Source organism: Lolium perenne, chromosome 4 (genome assembly GCF_019359855.2).
Source record: "Lolium perenne isolate Kyuss_39 chromosome 4, Kyuss_2.0, whole genome shotgun sequence".
Classification (NCBI taxonomy): Eukaryota; Viridiplantae; Streptophyta; class Magnoliopsida; order Poales; family Poaceae; genus Lolium; species Lolium perenne.
The window spans coordinates 379,669,992-379,693,497 of NC_067247.2; the positions used below are offsets into that span (position 1 = coordinate 379,669,992).

At 43.1% G+C, this 23,506-nt stretch overlaps 1 protein-coding gene across 1 annotated transcript; it reads right to left on the reverse strand.

Moving 5' to 3' along the window:
• Positions 1-7,177: 7,177 nt before the first annotated feature.
• Positions 7,178-8,853, reverse strand: LOC127349250 (NAC domain-containing protein 22-like). Its single transcript, XM_051375008.2, has one exon. It carries the CDS (start codon positions 8,819-8,821, stop codon positions 7,358-7,360), a length of 1,464 nt encoding a protein of 487 aa, XP_051230968.1. The 5' UTR covers positions 8,822-8,853; the 3' UTR covers positions 7,178-7,357.
• Between the last annotated feature and the right edge of the window lie 14,653 nt (positions 8,854-23,506).

Consider the following 23,506-nt stretch of genomic DNA (forward strand, 5'->3'; position numbering starts at 1 on the left):
TACTCCTCCTTGTATCAGGCCTCACGCAAATCTCAAGTTGCTACCCATGGCAGCCAGAACCACCACCTCAAGCTTCAGCTTCCTGAAGGAACCGCTGCTTTTCCTCCATCGAAACACCAATGTCTTAAATCCGCTCATGCTCTTCGCCATAGTCGCCTTCTCCGTCACTACAGTAAAGATCATCTACGTTCTGCCGCTCACCGCCGAGATGGCCCACCATATCACCCAGATGGAGGAAACGACGGACCCCTCGAGCGCCGAGTACGCCAGGTTCCTGGAGGAGGTTCGACAGGAAGCCACAGACATCCTTCTCATCTCCGTCGCCATCGCGCTCGTCCTTCTCACGCTCGCCTTCGCCAAGCAGATTGTCGCCTGCTTCACCACCCTCTCCGGCGACCGCTGCTCCCTCATCGAGATCCTTCGCGGGGTGGTTAAGTATGTGAAAGGCCCTCTCATCGCCGCCGCCGTCGTCACCATGCTCCAGGCCACGTTCGCTGCGCTATCTCGTGAATGCTTATTTTGACGCCCTCTCCGAGTCCGAGTTGAGCTACATGCACTAGCCATTTGAACCAAAAGTCCGAACTGATGGAAAGAGCTAGGCAATCTACTTGTACATGTCAACACCCCCTCTCACGTGTGATGGGAAGACGAGAAGACAAGTCAACACGTGTAGAGAGGCAAAGAGACAGCGGGAGGCCGGGTACGGCAGGAGGCTGCGAGGAATTTAGAATAAATTGTGAAAGGCAGGACTCGAACTTGAGACCCTGAGCTCTGATACCATGTTAAGCTACATGCACTAGCCACTTGAACCAAAAGTCCGAACTGATGAAAATGGCTAAGCAATCTACTTGTACACGTCAACACTCCCCATGCTCGACGTCCTCGTCTTCCTCTCCTACTCGGGGATCCTCTGGTCTGGCGACGCATCCATGATGATCGTCGCCGCGTCGGTGGTCGACGATGTCCAAGTGAGCATTACTCTAACAAGTGAGGGATGGCCCACGGCCCAGTGTGCGCGGTCTCCGGGAGGCGTGTCGGCTCATTACGGAGGTGATGAGGATGGAGGGTTTCCAGGCCCGACCCTGAGGGGGGCAGGCGGGGCGGCCGCCCGGGCCCTCAAACCTAAGGGGCCCCAAAGTCCCGGCAAGCTAAGGCATATGCAGCAGCGGCGGCCGAGGTTCATCCGGAGGCGCCATTAGAGTATGCAGAGTGTTTCTCTCGTGTCGTTCACGGGAGGAGGAGGACTGGACGAAGCGTTATTCTGTTTAGTGGGCTCGACGATTCTTTTCCCTTTTGTTATGTTGGGCTTTTTTCCTTAATTAGTTTGGGATTTTTTCTTTAATTAGCTGTGAGAGGATACTAAGTGCGTGGGGCCCCCTCAAAAAAAAGTGCGTGGGGGCCTGTTGAGGCAATTAATACTCTGCATGGAGGATATATCATGTTATACACGCACAGATCAATTTGAGAAGTGGCGCTCTAAAAATTAATCGTATTTTGAAGTGCAGAATTCTTTTTCTGGCACGAGAAACGAGAGTCAAAAAAGAACATATGCCTGCTCAAAATTCCATATACGATGATGTAGGTCCTCATACTTGGCTAGTTAATCCGTCGCAGGATGGTGGGGTCCATAAAATATTATCATTAGTGACTTTTAAAATAAAACCATCATCGTCTCAAAAAGAAGACCATCATATAAACATATACTTTTGGTATAAAAAATTAAGGACGTCGTAGAATTACCTAAATTTAGATGCATCTAGCAAATTTATCTAAATTTCACTATATCTAAATCATCCAGATATATCCAAATTTAGACAAATCTGTGATATCTTTTCAAAATAAAAGGAGTACGTAAATTATTAACATACCATTATTAGTGACTATATATCTAGGAATACCGGATATTCTTAAAACAACAAGTATAATATTTGATATCAATATTGCTCGTATAGATTCTAAATGTTAATTGGTACCATTTCATGTATATGTGTATAAATAATTATTTGGGACTTCTAGGGCCCTAGATTTTCATTTCGCCCCGGGTCCCTGAAATCTCAGAACTTGTGCTGGTGCTGGTGACGCTCCTCTTGCCCACTGTTCTGATCCCGCTGTACGCGGTCGCGCTCTTGTACACGAGCACGGGGATGGGGCTGTGCCTGCTGTCCGCCGATAAATATTGTCTTCTCAGCGGTGTGTACGGTATGTGCTACCTGCAAGCCATGGGGAGCAAGGAGGTGGTGGTGGCTTCTGATGACTATGCTCAGATTTCTTCCGGTGAGCCCCAAGTGATCGTTAATTAGAGAGATAGTTCATCTCTGATGCTACTTAACTACAGGAGCATTATACTTGTTCTGCTATGTGGGAGCTAAAAGGAGACATCAAAGCAACAATGTACTATTTGATCTCTTATTAGTTATTTCGAAATGATACCCTGAATCAAGTACTCCATATTTAATTTGCCTCCTCTATGGTATGAGATTAATCTTGAAAATTTAAATGTGCTCCCATCCATCAGTTTGAAACAAATAAGTTGTGTACTCCAGGAGGCAACATAGACCCGACAGCGACCTCAGGGACAATCCCTCAATTTCATAATTTCTTGCATCCTGGTTGCTGTTTGAATCAGTCTCTTCTAAAGTTCACGTAACTAATACAAGGAAAAGTTGTGAGTGAATGATGACAACAAAACTAAACATGCTTGCCAATGCGTTGGGACTTGATGTCCTGGAATAAGGGTGATTCTCCTATAAGGACGACTCGGTTTATATCAAACTCTCGTGGAAAAAGTTTAGTTTCCACATCAATTCTCTTCAAGCAACCTGTCAAGTAAATGCAACAGTTTTGTGTCTCCAACACCGCCGAGGTGTTTATTAGGCACAACGGTGTGTAAATAGTACAAAATAGTTAAATAATAAAAAAACATGAAAATTGAACAATATATTTTCGTATTTTTAAATAATAACATTTTAAAATTTAAAGCACAAATAATGTCAATATAAAGGTGTTTCTTATGGATTAAAATGAACTGGGGTTCATAGAGCAACTTGATCTCTCTCTCTCTCTCCCTCTCTCTCCCTCTCTCGCTCTCTCTCCGTCTCTCTCCCTCTCTCTCTCTCTCTCTCTCTCTCTCTCTCTCTCTTAAACATGGTGACATGAATAAACAACTTAATAAGAAGCAACAAGTGCTAGTAAGCAATATTGTGTAATTGATAAGCATTCATATGTACATCTGGCATAGAGCTGATGCAACACATCTCACTAATACTCCCTCAAACCAAATTTAAGACTAAGCATAGTGTTGCTTTAATTTTTTTTACATGATGTAGATTATAGTAATACCATCTTGCAAGCATGGACAAATAGATTATCACTAGATAAACAATAGCATACATTACCTTTTTTCATATGTACTAATGTAACTAATGAAAAGGTAAAAGCCTTCCTATTACACATATTTGTCTCACTTTCACATGCATAGTACCAAGTCACTCCAAATAACACACATCCCCCACATGGATTTGTGCATACAAGTTTGATCAACACAAAGCGTACCTGAGAAGGTAACATATGAAATCAATACTTCAAACACAAAATATTCAGTGCACCTCATGACTCATCTCATAAAAAATATTCACCATCAAAATATTATATAGATTATAAAAATCATGTAGTCATCCAATGTGATATTAATTAGTGAATCCCAAGGGAGAGATTGATAGAAACTACATCCACAAACCCATAATTCATCATGGTGGTGGTGATGATGGTGTTACAAGAGCAACCCGGAGCGACTCTGGCGACATTTCCTCTCTCAATTTTCGTAGGACTTTTCTGTTTCATGTATTTGTCCATTTCATGCTGCCTCCTCTCGACTTCACAGGAGAGGTCATATATATAATCAGTTTTATGTCAAACTTATTGGATATAATTGAAACCGAGGCAAAAGGGGTCACAAAGCCCTCTCTTCTAGCCTACATTCCTCCTAGCCCGTCTCCTTTGCTCATCTTCCGTTAATTACCTGCCCCAAAAATTTCAGCTCAATTTGATGTTTCTGAAGCTCAAAAATACGCAAAGGGATTTCCTTTACTACAACATGAAAAACTAATGAAAGGAAACTTTGTGCCATATCCCCAAAAACCAATGAAAAATAACTACGGAGCCTAACATATCATGCATATATCATAATCACCAAAGTTCATGGATACATTTTGCATGTGTCAACATCCTAAAGCTTAACCTATGCTCGTCCTCGAACATAAAGGTGATAAAATCATGGACTTTGGTGTTCTAATCATTTAGTTTCATATCTTTATGATCATTTCTGCTAAAGTGCATAACAAGTATTAACAATAATTGAAAGCAAGTTATAAATTTATTTCTCTCATAAAACAATCAAGACCACACACAACACAAAATATTTTCTACCATAAGCATTCATATCCAAATGAGCAATGCATCAAGACTTGTGCAAGTGTGTGCATAGTGTTTATTTCATTTCAGTATGTATTAGTTGGTCATAAGAATGATGGATGGTGATAAAAGAGTTTCTATTTTGACTCATAATAATACAGTATTGGATAAGCCCTTCACATAGAGAAGCATGAACTAATACATAATACACAAGACATAGGACTAGAAGAACATTCATATGTGAAAATGTTCATGTAAAGCAAGATTATGTAAATAATTTCAGATCATCCATGTTGTAAGGGTACTTTTCCCCTATGTTTCTTTTTGGTAATTGATGGCAATTCCTATGGACTAATGTTTTCATTGAGTTTTTATTTGAAGGAATACTCCATAGGTTTTGCTTGAAGATCATATGTTGGATTCAAGATAGTTGATGTCTAGAGAGAAACTTTGGCTTGAAGTCGGTGTCACAATCCTCCAAGCCTCATGAGTTGAGATATTAGTGACCAAGACCTAGGGCATGCAATCAACTAAGGTGTTCCGGCTTGAATGAAGCATGAGTGTTGTCATCAAGGTCAAGCGCGATGCGGTTAATTCTCTCATACTCTTATGGTGTCGGGTCACTATGTGAAAAGGGAGAGGAAGAGCTCTACAAGGGAACTCGGAGATGGAGTTTGGAAGAGCGCAAAAAATGAACTCGATGATGGAGACCAGAAGAGCGCGACAAGGTAGTCTCCCCTTTTCGGTTTTTCTTGAGTACATGACCCACATTATTAAGAGTGGATCGAAGTTTTTATTTGGTACTTGGCTCAAATAATTTCCTCTCTACTTCCATCAAAGTTTGCCATATTTTTCATCAACGTTTTCCATATTCATCTTGGTGTTTCTCCGGTATGGGTGTTTGGCCGGTATGGCTAGGCATACACGCCCCGAACAACAATTTTGGCCAGTCATATCGGGCCTCAAGCCGGTATGACTGGCCAGGCATGTTCGTGCATGATTTTGGCATAAAAACGGCTAGTTTTGCTATAAATGGAAGGGCCTAATTTCATGGATCGTCTCCTTGGCCATTATTTTAAGATTCATATCAAGTTCTTCATCCTTTTACTCTCTCTTGCACTCTTCTCCACCAATCCTTTGATCAAGAGAGATTTAACCAACAACTTTGAGAGTGGATCCATCCAATTGAAAGATATTTTCATCCTCTCTCTTTCCACCGATCAAATTTGCGATTTGAGCCTTGTGTCAAGTTCTAGCTTCGATCTTGTTACTCTTGGAGGTTGAGGACTCCTAGGAGGTAGTGGTCGCCGGGAGTGATCAAGTTGTGATCGAACCGGAAAGTTTGTACGGTATGGGAAGCCTCCCTAAGGTCTTCACATTGTGGAAAGAGCTACTACTTCGTGGAAGGATCTCACGGAGAAGAAGGTGGGCCTTCGTGGTAACCGCACCTCTCCAACGGTGACTAGCTTCCCCGCAAGGAAGTGAACATCGGGATAAATCATCGTCTCCTTGTGCTTCGGTTATTTCTTTCCACTTATTTAATTTTTGATAGCCATCGAGCTTGAAGTTTCTTGATATGTATTTTTTCACATAGGGTGCTCCACTTAGTTTGCATTAGGACACATTATTTATCCACATAGCCTAAAATTTCAAACAAGTCAAGGAAATTTTTATATAACCTATTCACCCCCTCTAGGTTACCAACATTGAACTTTCACATGCCAAGTCTATTTTTTTCTTACATGAGTGGCTCCCGTTTATTTTCTAGTACTCCTCCCAACCTTCTTTCACAAAACATGGCTAATTGAATCCTTGGATGCGCACCAAACTTTCACAGGCTCCACATCTTCTTCATTTACTAAGTTCACATCATTCAAGTCGAAAGATGATGAAAAAGTCACAAGTCACCGGATAATCTCGGAAAAATCCACAGGTGCATTATATGTGTGTGGTGCAATGCTCAATATGTTTCTATATTTTAGAACACTACATTTGCTGCCCTTATAGGTTGTATAAGAAATATGGGACTAAAGTGCCTACACTAGTTTGGAATTTCAGAATTTTTAGGCCCTCATACACACGAGTCAACCCAATATCAGGCTGAAATTCTAACATAAATTTCATCTCAAGAAGGAGAAAACTATTATCAAAAACTGATTTTCTAGAAAGCATGCAACTAGGCAGGTAAATTCCGTATTAGTAAATTGATCATAAAATAAGTCCCAATGCAACAACCTAGGTGAATTATATATGTTTAAATTGATCACAACAATAATAGTGTAATTTTATATTAAAATGCAATATCTGCTTGGACTAAGGTTAAAACCATATTTGGAGGATTTCCTCATTAACTAATGGGATTAATTGGACCAAAATAGACTGGAGCATGCCCTCCAAAACCTTAGCGCACCACGCTCTTTGGTTCTCTCTTATGAGTGTTTGCATGTATAAAAGAGGACAACTTCGATTGCATCATCAGAATTCTTATAAAGTCAAAACTTCTAAAGGATTAGATTTCAAACATATCTCGATTCCAATCTGAATTCAGCGCCAACTTTATTTCAATGTTGATATGTTTTAATGTCATTGTGTCGCCTTCAAAGTTGCCATCTGAGAATTTATATAAAGTATAGCAATGCCATATGTGTGAAAGTTCGGGAAAAAGAAATCAACCATTTTAGATCCCAAAGTTTGACAGTTAGTACTTGGAAAACATAAGACTTCAAGCTTAGTTGCAACAACCATAGTTCCATGCTACATCGCAAAATGTACAAAAGAAACGAAAGATCCACTTCCAGATAGGCACGTAACGCTACAGTAATCTATGTACAACTGAATTCACACCTAACCATTTATTTTTGTTCAAATCAAACTTTGCATGCTTGCTCTTGCACAGCTTGCATTTTGTGATCGATGGTGAGATCGTCGTCACCTCGATTTTCGTCCTTCAGTAGTAGAGCAGATGCGCATATGGGGACATGCAATGCTGGTCTTGCCACGGGCTTCGCAGCTGCGTCAGGAACGGGTCTTGCAGCCACTCCAAGACTCCGTGCCCCGCCGCCGGGAGCTGCAGGCTGGGCAGGTCGAACACTCCGTTTCTCGCCGCCGGGAGCTGGAGACTGCAGCGTGGGCTCGCCACCGGGAGCGGGAAGCTGCGCGGCGGGTTCGCCGCCGGGAGCTGGAGACTGCATCGTGGGCTCGCCACCGGGAGCGGGAAGCTGCGCGGTGGGTTCGCCGCCGGGAGCTGGATGTTGCAGGGTGGGTTTGCCGGCGGTAGCTGGAAGCTGCGCGGCGGGTTCGCCGTTGGGAGCTGGAGATTGCTGGGTGGATTCGCCGCCGGGAGCTGGAAGCTGGAGGGTGGGTTTGCCGCCGGTAGCTGGAAGCTGCGTGGCTGGTTCCCCGCCGGGAGCTGGACGCTGGGCGGGTTCGCCGCCGGGAGCTGGACGCTGCAGGGCGGGTTCGCCTCCGGGAGCTGGAAGTTGCAGGGCGTGTTCGCCGCCGGGAGCTGGAGGTCGCAGGGTGGGTTCGCCTCTGGGAGCTGGAAATTGCAGAGTGGGTTCGCCTCCGGGAGCTGGAAGTTGCAGGGTGTGTTCGCCGCTTGCGGCAGAGACGACGCAGACGCCACTATGACCGTGGCGACATCTGCGTCTGCCGCCTCCTTCTTGGCTTCCCTGGGCGCGGCGTCGTTCTTGTTAATGCCAGACGGCGCCGCCGACGACGGCCAAGTGGAGTGGAACAGGAAATTGTCCTGGACATCGTCAGAGAACGACAGGTAGTCGTCGGCAGCGGAGGTGGCGGCCTGGACCGGGCACGCTCTGGCCGCGCCGCCGTACCCTCCGTCGCAGCCGCCGGGCCTCTGCAGCATCATCTCCTCCATCGCGGAAGCTCTCTGCTCGAGCTCCCTGAGCGGCGTGGCCTTCCGATATACCTTGCACAATACCGTGTCCTCCCTGGGCGGCGCGGAGCCGGCGGCGTGGTCAGGGAGGCGGTACTCGTTCATGACCCAGTCCGTCTTGGTGCCCCTTGGCGCGCGGCCCTGGTAGAAGACGAGCGTCTTCTTGAGCCCGATGATTCGCTTGGGGTCCCCGGTGCTCCGGATAGCCCTGTCCGACCCCGTCGCCTTCCAGAAGCCCTTCTCCGTCGTCCGGTTCGGCCGGCCGCCGCTGCCCGCCTTCCGATCACGAGGCACGAAGAAGTACCACTCCCTCTCGCCGATCTTGGCCATCCCGGGGAGGTCCCAGGGGTCGTGGCGGTAGATGTTGAGGGTGCCGATGATGTCGATGTGGAGCTTCTGTCCGAGGGCGACGCGGGAGAGGTAAAAGCCGAGGAGCTCCTCCTCCGTGGGGTGGAACCGGAAGCCGGGGAGGTCCTGCTCGATCTCCATGGTCGGCGACGCTACTGACACTGCCATTGTCGTTGCTCGCTGATGCTCTGCTCGTCTTGCTGTTGTATGTACTGGATGATGAGATGTTGGTGGATGGCGGAGTATGCGTGGCTTATATAGAGCTGGGAGGTGATCGTAAACTGGTGGCAATTTACCAGCACCGGGACAGCAACTGGTTCTATAGTTCAGTACGAAAGAGTTGTGCCGGCTATAATTAGGACTAAATTACTCATACATTATGTTTTGGCGGCTTAATTTTATTTTAATTTGGAGTCTGCGTTTGCCGTTTGGAGACTTGTGGAGTTTATTTTTGCGAGAGTGGCGGGAAACAGAGACTTGCGAAGTCAGACACTCACACAGATTGACTCCATTTGGTCATCTACATAAAACGATAATTTTCAATTGCTGTGTTTGGACATTCAGAGTCCTTGTGTATATGTTTATCTTCTGCTGCACTGCAGCTCGGAGCAACTGACGACTTCTCGAAACATTCAGAGATTTAGCACAGTTTTTATTTAGAGGTTGGATTGCTCTCGAATCATTGCAAGCGGACGCAGTCACCTCTGCAGGCACTTTGCCATTTGGTTGCGTTTTTGTACGTTTACCTTGCACCTGCTGATGTGCCGTTCAACGGTTTTTTTCTTCTTCAAAGGAGCCTGTTCAACTTATTGATGCTGCATTCTCAAGAAGGGAAATGTCTTCTTTTAATGAACCACCGTGCTCTCACCGTATCTAAGGACCCAAATTTGTCCTGATTATTATGCATACGTAGCCGGATTCCTTGCGAAATTGCACATTTTCGTAAAGAAAGAAATTCACATATCCTTGTCTCCTGAGGAATTGCATGAGTAGATATTAAAATGAATGTACTTGTATATAAAATTATCGGTTTTGCTACAATTTTTCCATCCCACCACTATGACCGGCCACGGTGAGTACATCTGCGATTTCCATTCAAGCCCCTAGGCTCTGATACCACTTGTTACAGTTGTTGGGGTCTACTACAAAAGCGACTTGAACCACCAACATAGCCCAACGTTACATCAGGCTTGTCACCCCCCACCCACCAAAAAGACTAGCCCGTTAGTAGGGAGAGCCTCAGCCTTATAAGTCGCTCCCGCTCTCCTCCCACAACCGACGTGGGACTAAACCCAACATTGATCTTCTCTTGTTTTTCAACAAATACATAATCCCTTCGAGTGATTGGGAACTGAAGACACTTGAAACAACTATCGACCTCCCAACGACTCCCCTCATCGTCATTTGGCCTCACCACGTAGACATGGAGACGTTCTGAAAGCATCATAGTGCACATCCCTAGCCTCATCTCCTCATGTAGGAGAGATGATATGCCTAGTGGTTCGAGTGACGACGTCCGACACGATGTTGCTTGTACTTCAGTTGTTGTGGGTGTAATAGAGATTCGCTTAAAACCTAATCCAAAATCCATTGACAAAACCCTCAACATGTTTTCCTCCTTGAATTCCTCATCCTCGGGATCTAGCTTATCACTCGACGATGGGATCTTGGGTCCTCCGAGCCAAATAAAAATCAGCTACTTCTTCTCAACAATGATATTGTCACTCACCCCTATAAATGTAGACATGGAGGCATTGGCCCCGCAAGATAGTCTTGCCAGTGGACGTTGTGATGACAACATGATGAATGTCGGGTCGACGATCTTGGAAAGTAATAGCTCTTGTTCTACAAGGTGACACGCTTTGTCATTTCGGCTATGCGTCTTTCTGACGTCTTTCTAGGGTTGGTTTGACTGGTATGCCTCTGTGGCGGTTAAAAAATTGGTATGGCAAGGAGGGCTGGCGAGTAGCTCTCAAACTATAAAGGGTTTTACAGCGTTGGGGCTGTGCACTATCGTTGTGACTGAGAAGTGATTTCAGGTTGATGCCCGTGTGTTGTGATGTGGTGTTGATATTTAGCCAGGGATGCAAATTGGTGACCGTAGCCCTCCGATCCTCTTTAGTTCAATCAAATAGTCTGAATATCTAGAAATCATAATTTTAAAAAATTAATTCATTTGTGAACTAGAGTCTAGAGAGGATCGGAGGTGCCTTCGGAATTTGCATCCCTATCTGTTGTCGTGCCAAGAATGGGGCTATCTTGTCGTCCGGTGTTGTATTTGCATGTCTTAGGAAAAAATGCAGTTTTGAACCCGAGCTCATATGTTCCTGCTCCAGTGAAAAAAAATGTTAAAAAACGCAAATAAAATCAAAAATATCTTGATTTTTTTTACAAGAAACATGAGAATGTGTTCTAACTGGAAGAAAAATTGTGTGAGAAATGACATGTTTGGTGGCCTGTACAAAGATAACAAATAATGGTTTTGTTTGGAGCATTTGGATTTGCTGTTTGCAACAATCATATTTGTCTTTTTTGCAAACACCGGTACATGTATCTTTTCTAGGAGATTTTTGGCATGCTATTAGAACACATGTTCATGTTAACCTCCCAAAACCAAATTTTTTTGCATGGCTTCTTGCCCAAAACCGCATTTGGACCGCCGATCGCCTTCAAAAGCGTGGGTGGCCAAATTGCGGCCTATGTCCCCTTTGCAAGCAAACCTTCGAGACGGCTGCGCACCTCTTCATCCATTGTAGGTTCACTACGCGTCTTTGGGGCAAAGTGGCGGAGTGGTTGCATAACACGGACATTACCCCGAATGGGTGGGCCGGCCTATCCATAGAGCTTTGGTGGTGCAACATGACAAGCTCTCATATGCCGAACCACAAAGCCATCTCCTCGCTAGCTCTTCTTGTCACTTGGGAGCTTTGGAATGAGCGCAACGCAAGGGTTTTCAACAACAAGTATGCCAACCACGATGTAATCCTAGATAAGATTAAGAGAGAGACCCGCTTGTGGGTTATCGCCGGTGCTAAACGCTTGGGTCAAATCATGCCGCGAGAGTAGTCCCTTGTATTTTTCTTTCTTGTTCGGACTTTTTTGTCAAACTCTTCCCCTTAATTAATCGAATGGGGCAAAGCTTTTGCCCCCGTTTCAAAAAAAATTAATTGGACAAAACTTTCAGATTCTTTTTATTTGCTATTTTTCCCAATTTCTTTTATTAAAGCAGGAGCATATGAGCTCGGGAGCGGAAAAACCATGTCGGGACTATTCAACTCGTCTTACTTTTATGCAGGAACACCTTACAGTTTTGATGTTCTTTACGAAAATCAAGCCTCTCTACAAAACTTTGGTGTAATAATTTAATCGATAGGTCGATTTCAAGAGGTGGACGCGTTTCGACTTTAAGAACAGCCGCCATGCAACAATGATTATAGCCTTACACTGTTTATATTGTTTAATTAAGAGATTTCACATTGTTCGGTCTCTGGAAACATATGACTCGACCGCTTGCCCACATCAGCGGAACATTGGACTTGTATAAGCTCATAGGATCGAGATGGCAACCATTTTCATAAATAAAAGGTGTCAGCCTTGCGTCCTTGCTTTTTTTTTTTATCTTTATCTGTTTTTCTCTTTTCAGCTAGACTAGATACATAAGATGTTTTTTTTATATGAGAGCATCGCTCCGGCCTCTGCATCAATAGATACACAAGATGTATATCCTGGAGTTAAAAAATAGTTAAGTGAAGCCTTTTGTTTACCGGATGCATTAGCCCCGTCTACAAAAAGAATTCATAAATTTGTCTAAATTTATATTTATCTAGTAGATATTCTCTAATATAGATACATTCAAATTTAAATAAATTTCTGACACCATTTTATAACATATTTTTAGAGAAAGAAGAAGACGGAGTAGTAGAAAAGATAAACTAATGACCGTAATCGATCGGCATACCAGGCCATATATAGCGCAGTCAGAGAACCAACCTGAGGTTGGATGATTAGGGGGTGGTTGTACCCCCGGAGTTCAAATCGCAGGTTTGAAATATGTGTATCTCATAAAGACGGAATATTCATTCAGTGGAAAGCGGCGTTCCTGTCGACAGCGAGACGCCTGTAGTGACTATGTTAATTTCAAGATTCAATCTGTCGACTCAGTCTTTCGAAGTTGCTCATAGGGGTAGAGTATGTGTACGTGTGTGTTCATATGGGTGAGTATATACATACTGTATTTCTAAGAAAATAGCTGAGTTGGGCCTTCCACCCACACCGTTCTGCCATATGCAGAATAATCGTCAGACTTAGCAAAAACAGGTAATAATCATGTACCGCCTCCGTATAAAGTTAATTGGCTTAACTTTGTCTAGTTTTAGTATGTAAAATTAAAAACATCTAGTGTCTTGCTGGCTTAAATAAGTGACTTGGTCTGATTAATCGTCACAAGTCGTCATGGTAGTAAAAAATGCACTACCCCACAATTTTTCGATAAAGGGAATATATTAATATTAAAAGATATCAATTACACCTAACATCTGCAACAACGCAACACCCTAATAGCAGTACGGATGCACACAACTAAAATAGAGAAAAGAAAACTAAGAAACATAAGTCCCGCTACAACATCTCAGGCCTAGCAACAACAATACATCCACCACCAAGACAACACCTGAAATACAGACTCTCCAAAAGCGACGCCTTCAAGAATGGAACGGTGCACCAGCACCGTCGTCGCCCGACCAAAGATCTTAGGTTTTCACCCTGAAGATAGTGCCCGCTCTCAAAACAATGCCTTCAACAAGGTCATTGCCGGGCACAACTAGTTAAGGCTAAACCTTGAGTTTTCACTCTGAAATGTAGGAGTCTAAACTTCACCTCTGCTTGCCGTCCCCACTTTCATACCACTGCTGTGGAGCCCGGAACACCAAGCAAGTCCCTCAACATCGCGGAGACTTAAACCTCCCTTAGCTAGTCATCCAAACCGGCCTTCATGATTCCCTTCTTCTGACTTCACCATTGACCAAAATGTCACTTGATGTCAACACAAAATAGAGCTTGACGCCGCTCCCTCCAAAACCAAACGGTCGGAATAAAAGCATGGGTGCGCGCGACCGAATACCACCCGATCCAGCAAACTCGATGCAAAAGATACACTATTCCATTCGCCGACGGAGCTTTCCGGAACTCATCACTCCAGCCAGATCAAGATGGACAAGCCTCTGGTAGGTCTTCATCTTTGCATGAGAGAAACCCGAGGACCTCCACCATTATCGCTAGACCAGCAACCACCACGCCCCAGTCACTGCTGACGGATCATCAGAGAAGAATAAGGCGGCACGGAGCACCGACGATGGCTTGGCTGAAGCCATGTGTCAACACCCGGATTTTTAAGTCCAGATGCCTATTATGCCATACATCGCAATCCCAGGAAGATTGTTTTTGCGAGACATAACCGTTGATATTACAGACCATCATTCATTACAAACCATAGTCGTCTTACAACAATAGATCACATGATCCAAGATTACAATAATAGTTGATCTAAATGATCAACACAACACATAGCGGAAGCGAATTAGTAGTAGTCCATTAATTCCACAGGCAACGCTTGACGTTAGAAGACGATCCTAGTTATCGTAGACGTCCTGCTGTCCGTCATCCTGATACTGCTGCTCTTCTTCATAGTCTGGCCATTTGAATAGCCAGGGACACAGCCATGAGTACTTTAAAGTACTCGCAAACTAATACTAGTGTAAGCACTTTTAATTATAGCAATGGGGTTCTAAGCTCTAGGTTTATTTGCATAAAGCCAATTTTATTTCATAAGCACTTATTAATGAAAGACTCCTCATTTGCCTAACTTAACTCAAGTGGGAACATTAGTGTCATTCCCACAACTTTGTTGTGATCAAGTCAAAATTCACCTTTCAATTCACCATTCATTATTAGAAAATATCTGACAACGGAACAGTATGACCATCCAACCGTCCATAACCGTGGACACGGCTATTCGAATAGGTTTACACTCTGCAGAAGTTGTACACTTGTGCCACAACTTTTGATTACATCCGTCAGGGATAACCCTGAATAATCATACTCAGTATGCGGATCATTGATACGTCTCCGACGTATCGATAATTTCTTGTGTTCCATGCCACATTATTGATGATATCTACATGTTTTATGCACACTTTATGTCATATTCGTGCATTTTCTGGAACTAACCTATTAACAAGATCTTTGAAGAGCCGATTCTTGTTTCTGCTGTTTTTGGTTTCAGAAATCCTAGTAACGAAATTCTCGGAATTGGACGAAATCAACGCCCAGGGTCCTATTTTTGCACGAAGCTTCCAGAAGACCGAGGGGGAAAGGAAGTGGGGCCACGAGGCGCCGCCACAACAGGGCGGCGCGGCCAAGCCCTAGGCCGCGCGGCCCTGGCGTGTGGGGCCCTCGTGTGGCCCCCCGCGTTGCCCTTCCGCCTACTTAAAGCCTCCGTCGCGAAACCCCCAGTACCGAGAGCCACGATACGGAAAACCTTACTGAGACGCCGCCGCCGCCAATCCCATCTCGGGGGATTCTGGAGATCTCCTCCGGCACCCTGTCGGAGAGGGGATTCATCTCCCGGAGGACTCTTCACCGCCATGGTCGCCTCCGGAGTGATGAGTGAGTAGTTCACCCCTGGACTATGGGTCCATAGCAGTAGCTAGATGGTTGTCTTCTCCTCATTGTGCTTCATTGTTGGATCTTGTGAGCTGCCTAACATGATCAAGATCATCTATCTGTAATACTATATGTTGTGTTTGTCGGGATCCGATGGATAGAGAATATTATGTTATGTTAATTATCAAGTTATTACCTATGTGTTGTTTATGATCTTGCATGCTCTCCGTTATTAGTAGAGGCTCTGGCCAAGTTTTTGCTCTTAACTCCAAGAGGGAGTATTTATGCTCGATAGTGGGTTCATGCCTCCATTGAATCTGGGACAAGGATGAGAAAGTTCTAAGGTTGTGGATGTGCTGTTGCTACTAGGGATAAAACATTGATGCTATGTCTAAGGATGTAGTTATTGATTACATTACGCACCATACTTAATGCAATTGTCTGTTGTTTTGCAACTTAATACTGGAAGGGGTTCGGATGATAACCTTTGAAGGTGGACTTTTTAGGCATAGATGCATGCTTTGGATAGCGGTCTATGTACTTTGTCGTAATGCCCAATTAAATCTCACTATATTTATCATGACATGTATGTGCATTGTTATGCCCTCTCTATTTGTCAATTGCCCGACTGTAATTTGTTCACCCAACATGCTTTTATCTTATGGGAGAGACACCTCTAGTGAACTGTGGACCCCGGTCCTATTCTTTACATCGCATACAATCTACTGCAATACTTGTTTTACTGTTTTCTGTAAACAATCATCTTCCACACAATACGGTTAATCCTTTGTTACAGCAAGCCGGTGAGATTGACAACCTCACTGTTTCGTTGGGGCAAAGTACTTTGGTTGTGTTGTGCAGGTTCCACGTTGGCGCCGGAATCTCTGGTGTTGCGCCGCACTACATCCCGTCGCCATCAACCTTCAACGTGCTTCTTGACTCCTACTGGTTTGATTAAACCTTGGTTTCTTACTGAGGGAAACTTGCCGCTGTGCGCATCACACCTTCCTCTTGGGGTTCCCAACGGACGTGTCAATTACACGCATCAAGCAAATTTCTGGCGCCGTTGCCGGGGAGATCAAGACACGCTGCAAGGGGAGTCTCCACTTCCCAATCTCTTTACTTTGTTTTTGTCTTGCTTTATTTTATTTACTACTTTGTTTGCTGCATTATATCAAAACACAAAAAAATTAGTTGCTAGCTTTACTTTATTTACTGTCTTGCACTCTATATCAAAAACACAAAAAAATTAGTTACTTGCATTTACTTTACTTGATTCATCATGTTTCCTTTTAATTTTACCACGAAAGACATACCGGTAGGACGCGGGTCTATAATTGGGAGAAATAATATAGAAGAATTTTTCAATCATGTCAGTACCGTTGAAGATTTTGAAGATAGACACTTGGTAGAACTTGCTCCTACTTATGAAATTGCCGCTGCTGCTTTAGTTCGTATGATGGAAACTAAATTTGTTAATCTCAATCCTATAATCCAACACATGTTTCTTACACTCGGTGATATGGAAGAAGGGGAAAAGAAAGATTTTGTTTTAGAAACCCTTCTTAGAGAATTTGGTGGTATAGCAAGAGAGGCTAGAAAGGTCTTTGCTAAATATAATATGCTTGGTTCTTATACCAATTTTGTTAGTCTCCTTGAAAAGATGGATATGGATAGAATAAAGTACACTAATAATATTAATGATGGTGGGGAGATCAAAGCACCAATACCATGTAAGCTCCTAGCGATGAATGAAGCGCCAGAAAATAACTATGCTTGGCTTGTTCCTGAAAATTTGTTTGATGAGAGTAGCAAGCCCAAGACTAATGAAAAGGGAGCCGCTGAAACTTATGTATCCAATATACTATGCATGGTTGAGAAAACTCCAAACCCCGCTGAAGATGCTTCGTCTCTCGATAATACTTGATATACACTTTCTGCGCCTAGCTGAAAGGCGTTAAAGAAAAGCGCTTATGGGAGACAACCCATGTTTTTACTACAGTATTTTTGTTTTATATTTGAGTCTTGGAAGTTGTTTACTACTGTAGCAACCTCTCCTTATCTTAGTTTTGTGTTTTGTTGTGCCAAGTAAAGTCTTTGATAGTAAAGTTCATACTAGATTTGGATTACTGCGCAGTTTCAGATTTCTTTGCTGTCACGAATTCCGACCTGCCTCCCTGTAGGTAGCTCAGAAAATTAAGCCAATTTACGTGCGTGATCCTCAGATATGTACGCAACTTTCATTCAATTTGAGCATTTTCATTTGAGCAAGTCTGGTGCCTCAATAAAATTCATCTTTATGGACTGTTCTGTTTTGACAGATTCTGCCTTTTATTTCGCATTGCCTCTTTTGCTATGTTGGATGAATTTCTTTGATCCATTAATGTCCAGTAGCTTTATGCAATGTACAGTAGTGTTAAGAATGATTGTGTCACCTCTGAACATGTTAATTTTTATTGTCCACTAACCCTCTAATGAGTTGTTTCGAGTTTGGTGTGGAGGAAGTTTTCAAGGATCAAGAGAGGAGTATGATGCAATATGATCAAGGAGAGTGAAAGCTCTAAGCTTGGGGATGCCCCGGTGGTTCACCCCTGCATATTCTAAGAAGACTCAAGCGTCTAAGCTTGGGGATGCCCAAGGCATCCCCTTCTTCATCGACAACATTATCAGGTTCCTCCCCTGAAACTATATTTTTACTCCATCACATCTTATGTGCTTTGCTTGGAGCGTCGGTTTGTTTTTGTTTTTGTTTTGTTTGAATAAAATGGATCCTAGCATTCACTGTATGGGAGAGAGACACGCTCCGCTGTTGCATATGGACAAATATGTCCTTAGGCTTTACTCATAGTATTCATGGCGAAGTTTCTTCTTCGTTAAATTGTTATATGGTTGGAATTGGAAAATGCTACATGTAGTAATTCTAAAATGTCTTGAATAATTTGATACTTGGCAATTGTTGTGCTCATGTTTAAGCTCTTGCATCATATACTTTGCACCCATTAATGAAGAAACACCTAGAGCTTGCTAATTTGGTTTGCATATTTGGTCTCTCTAAAGTCTAGATAATTTCTAGTATTGAGTTTTGAACAACAAGGAAGACGGTGTAGAGTCTTATAATGTTTACAATATGTCTTTTATGTGAGTTTTGCTGCACCGTTCATCCTTGTGTTTGTTTCAAATAGCCTTGCTAGCCTAAACCTTGTATCGAGAGGGAATACTTCTCATGCATCCATAATCCTTGAGCCAACCACTATGCCATTTGTGTCCACCATATCTACCTACTACATGGTATTTCTCCGCCATTCCAAAGTAAATTGCTTGAGTGCTACCTTTAAAATTCCATCATTCGCCTTTGCAATATATAGCTCATGGGACAAATAGCTTAAAAACTATTGTGGTATTGAATATGTACTTATGCACTTTATCTCTTATTAAGTTGCTTGTTGTGCGATAACCATGTTCCTGGGGACGCCATCAACTATTCTTTGTTGAATATCATGTGAGTTGCTATGCATGTCCGTCTTGTCTGAAGTAAGAGAGATCTACCACTTTAATGGTTGGAGCATACATATTGTTAGAGAAGAACATTGGGCCGCTAACTAAAACTATGATTCATGGTGGAAGTTTCAGTTTTGGACATATATCCTCAATCTCATATGAGAATAATAATTGTTGCCACATGCTTATGCATTAAAGAGGAGTCCATTATCTGTTGTCCATGTTGTCCCGGTATGGATGTCTAAGTTGAGAATAATCAAAAGCGAGAAATCCAAAATGCGAGCTTTCTCCTTAGACCTTTGTACAGGCGGCATGGAGGTACCCCATTGTGACACTTGGTTAAAACATGTGTATTGCGATGATCCGGTAGTCCAAGCTAATTAGGACAAGGTGCGGGCACTATTAGTATACTATGCATGAGGCTTGCAACTTGTAAGATATAATTTACATAACTCATATGCTTTATTACTACCGTTGACAAAATTGTTTCATGTTTTCAAAATAAAAGCTCTAGCACAAATATAGCAATCGATGCTTTCCTCGTTGAAGGACCATTCTTTTTTACTTTTATGTTGAGTCAGTTCACCTATTTCTCTCCACCTCAAGAAGCAAACACTTGTGTGAACTGTGCATTGATTCCTACATACTTGCATATTGCACCTATTATATTACTCTATGTTGACGATTATCCATGAGATGTACATGTTATAAGTTGAAAGCAACCGCTGAAACTTAATCTTCCTTTGTGTTGCTTCAATACCTTTACTTTGATTTATTGCTTTATGAGTTAACTCTTATGCAAGACTTATTGATGCTTGTCTTGAAGTGCTATTCATGAAAAGTCTTTGCTTTATGATTCACTTGTTTACTCATGTCATTTCCATTGTTTTGATCGCTGCATTCATTACATATGTTTACAAATAGTATGATCAAGGTTATGATGGCATGTCATTCCAGAAATTATCTTTGTTATCGTTTTACCTGCTCGGGACGAGCAGAACTAAGCTTGGGGATGCTGATACGTCTCCGACGTATCGATAATTTCTTGTGTTCCATGCCACATTATTGATGATATCTACATGTTTTATGCACACTTTATGTCATATTCGTGCATTTTCTGGAACTAACCTATTAACAAGATGCCGAAGAGCCAGTTGCTGTTTTCTGCTGTTTTTGGTTTCAGAAATCCTAGTAATGAAATATTCTCGGAATTGGACGAAATCAACGCCCAGGGTCCTATTTTTGCACGAAGCTTCCAGAAGACCGAGGGGGAAAGGAAGTGGGGCCACGAGGCGCCGCCACAACAGGGCGGCGCGGCCAAGCCCTAGGTCGCGTGGCCCTGGCGTGTGGGGCCCTCGTGTGGCCCCCCGCGTTGCCCTTCCGCCTACTTAAAGCCTCCGTCGCGAAACCCCCAGTACCGAGAGCCACGATACGGAAAACCTTACTGAGACGCCGCCGCCGCCAATCCCATCTCGGGGGATTCTGGAGATCTCCTCCGGCACCCTGCCGGAGAGGGGCTTCATCTCCCGGAGGACTCTTCACCGCCATGGTCGCCTCCGGAGTGATGAGTGAGTAGTTCACCCCTGGACTATGGGTCCGTAGCAGTAGCTAGATGGTTGTCTTCTCCTCATTGTGCTTCATTGTTGGATCTTGTGAGCTGCCTAACATGATCAAGATCATCTATCTGTAATACTATATGTTGTGTTTGTCGGGATCCGATGGATAGAGAATATTATGTTATGTTAATTATCAAGTTATTACCTATGTGTTGTTTATGATCTTGCATGCTCTCCGTTATTAGTAGAGGCTCTGGCCAAGTTTTTGCTCTTAACTCCAAGAGGGAGTATTTATGCTCGATAGTGGGTTCATGCCTCCATTGAATCTGGGACAGTGACAGAAAGTTCTAAGGTTGTGGATGTGCTGTTGCTACTAGGGATAAAACATTGATGCTATGTCTAAGGATGTAGTTATTGATTACATTACGCACCATACTTAATGCAATTGTCTGTTGTTTTGCAACTTAATACTGGAAGGGGTTCGGATGATAACCTGAAGGTGGACTTTTTAGGCATAGATGCATGCTGGATAGCGGTCTATGTACTTTGTCGTAATGCCCAATTAAATCTCACTATATTTATCATGACATGTATGTGCATTGTTATGCCCTCTCTATTTGTCAATTGCCCGACTGTAATTTGTTCACCCAACATGATTTTATCTTATGGGAGAGACACCTCTAGTGAACTGTGGACCCCGGTCCTATTCTTTACATCGCATACAATCTACTGCAATACTTGTTTTACTGTTTTCTGCAAACAATCATCTTCCACACAATACGGTTAATCCTTTGTTACAGCAAGCCGGTGAGATTGACAACCTCACTGTTTCGTTGGGGCAAAGTACTTTGGTTGTGTTGTGCAGGTTCCACGTTGGCGCCGAAATCTCTGGTGTTGCGCCGCACTACATCCCGTCGCCATCAACCTTCAACGTGCTTCTTGACTCCTACTGGTTCGATTAAACCTTGGTTTCTTACTGAGGGAAACTTGCCGCTGTGTGCATCACACCTTCCTCTTGGGGTTCCCAACGGACGTGTCAATTACACGCATCAATCATCAACTATAACCTTTCACTTACATATCCTAGTATAGGCACCTCTCCCCATGAGCTTGGCCTCCCAATGAAGACAAACCGTCAACCTGGGAACTGCACAGGGCTTGGGTAGGACATTCACCTCATTTCACGTCATTTCACTTTCAGCGGACGCAGCCTCGGCGTAACCCCTATGACGCTTGTTTAGAGGAAACTCATACTAAAATACATAAACTTCCAGTTAAGCCCTACCCATAATCAGGTATAGTGGGGGTACTTGTAAAATTGGAATGGTATCGCATCCGAAACCAATCATCAGTTTTTGTCAAATTCATCATGTCATTCAAGTCATATTCACCTTCAAAATCTTTCAATATAATGACTCATCATTCTAAGGTTTCCAAAGTCATTTGTTTCACATGTTCCCATCTAGAGTAGTCAATTTTAGTTTTAGCACTAGCAACTAATCATGAGGGGTGCTAACTAGCTTGTATTTCTCTAGGCTAAATTTGATGCTCTTATACTACTCCATATCTAGACCAAGTGGATCATGAATCAAAAATAAACTTTGATAAACCAAAGTCACAAACTTGTAAGGTAGAAACTTGGGTTGGGATCATTAAACACAAAGTAATATGTAATGGTGCCTTGCTCTTGTAGAGCTTGGCACTTAGGGTAACTTGCGAGAGTATAGCTTTCCTTGAGGGGTACAGTGATCAAAGTTCTCTTCTTCTTCCTCGAAGTAGACCTCCTGCTCCTGGTATTCCTTGGTACTAGCGTCTATAAATGGATACGAGGTATACAATCACCAAACAAATCTTAAGGGCTAGACTAAGCACACAAATGGTTCAAACAAGCTATTCTAGCATCACATCCTTATTAACATGGTGGGTGGCTTTGTTTTCTTTTTAAGAAAAATAATTTCCTCTCATTAAAAATATTTGTTAGGGTTTCTATTTAGTTCTTTGGAGAAATAAATTCCTCTCCTTGAATCTTGTTAAGATTTAACCTCCTCAAATAATAAGGTATGAACACATGTTGGCCAAGGTCAACACTTCATATTTATTATTTTGGAAAATGATTTAAATGAGGTATTACACCTCATGCAATTTAACACTACCTTAGTAATAATTTAATATCACCAAATAATACAATATGAGATTATATAGACCAAGGTCAATACCTCATATTGAATTACTTGAGACAAAGATTTAAATGAGAGGGTACCTCTCATACTATTTAATAAATAGATTTGGGTAATTTAAATGGACTAGAAATAGCCATATAGCCATTATTTTGTTCTAGCCCATGATCATGGTAAACACCACTATCATATTTTCACATATTCATGTAGAGTATTTGAAATGTGAATTATGAGAGTTGGAATCAACTCAAAATGAATTATGGTTGATTTTTAATAATTGTTTGTATTTGAAAAAGTCTCTGCCTTGTTATTTTTACTACATGAGTTCTATAATTAATCTAGGGTTGAGACCAGTGTAGTTGGTTAGAGCTTTTCATAAGCTTTCCAACAATATCAAGTTCATAAAATTTGGCTCAGTAGATCTTCCTATTTATAAATTTGAACTTGACACCACTATTGAATTTAACTAAAAAAATTTAATTCGTGTTTGAAATGGTGGGCTTGCGCGGGAAAACTAGTTGGGCTAATGGGAGAAAAAGAAATGGGCTGGCCCACTGCGAGTCACGCACGAGAAGGCCGCCTGACAGCGGGGTCCACGCGTCAGCCACACTTAAACCCCGAATTGGTATGGATCAAACAGAGCCGCAGGATTAGATCATGATCCGACGGTCCACGTGCGTTGTTGTCGACGACAAGCGCGGGCTCACTGGCGGCGAGCACCAGGGGGTCGGAGGCTCACCTGACCTCCGGCGATCATCGGCGAGGGTGCGTGGCGACATTGTCGAGGGTGGCGAAGCTCCTGGTACAGGTGGCGTCGCCTGAGGTGGATCCTAGCTTCTCCTCCTTCCGCGGCGGCTCCGCAGCACTACGGCGAGAAATTGGCTGGCTACGTATCAAATTGGGAAGAGAGAGAGCTCAAGGAGTGGTTCTGAGATGGGAGAGTGACAATGGCGTGAAGAATT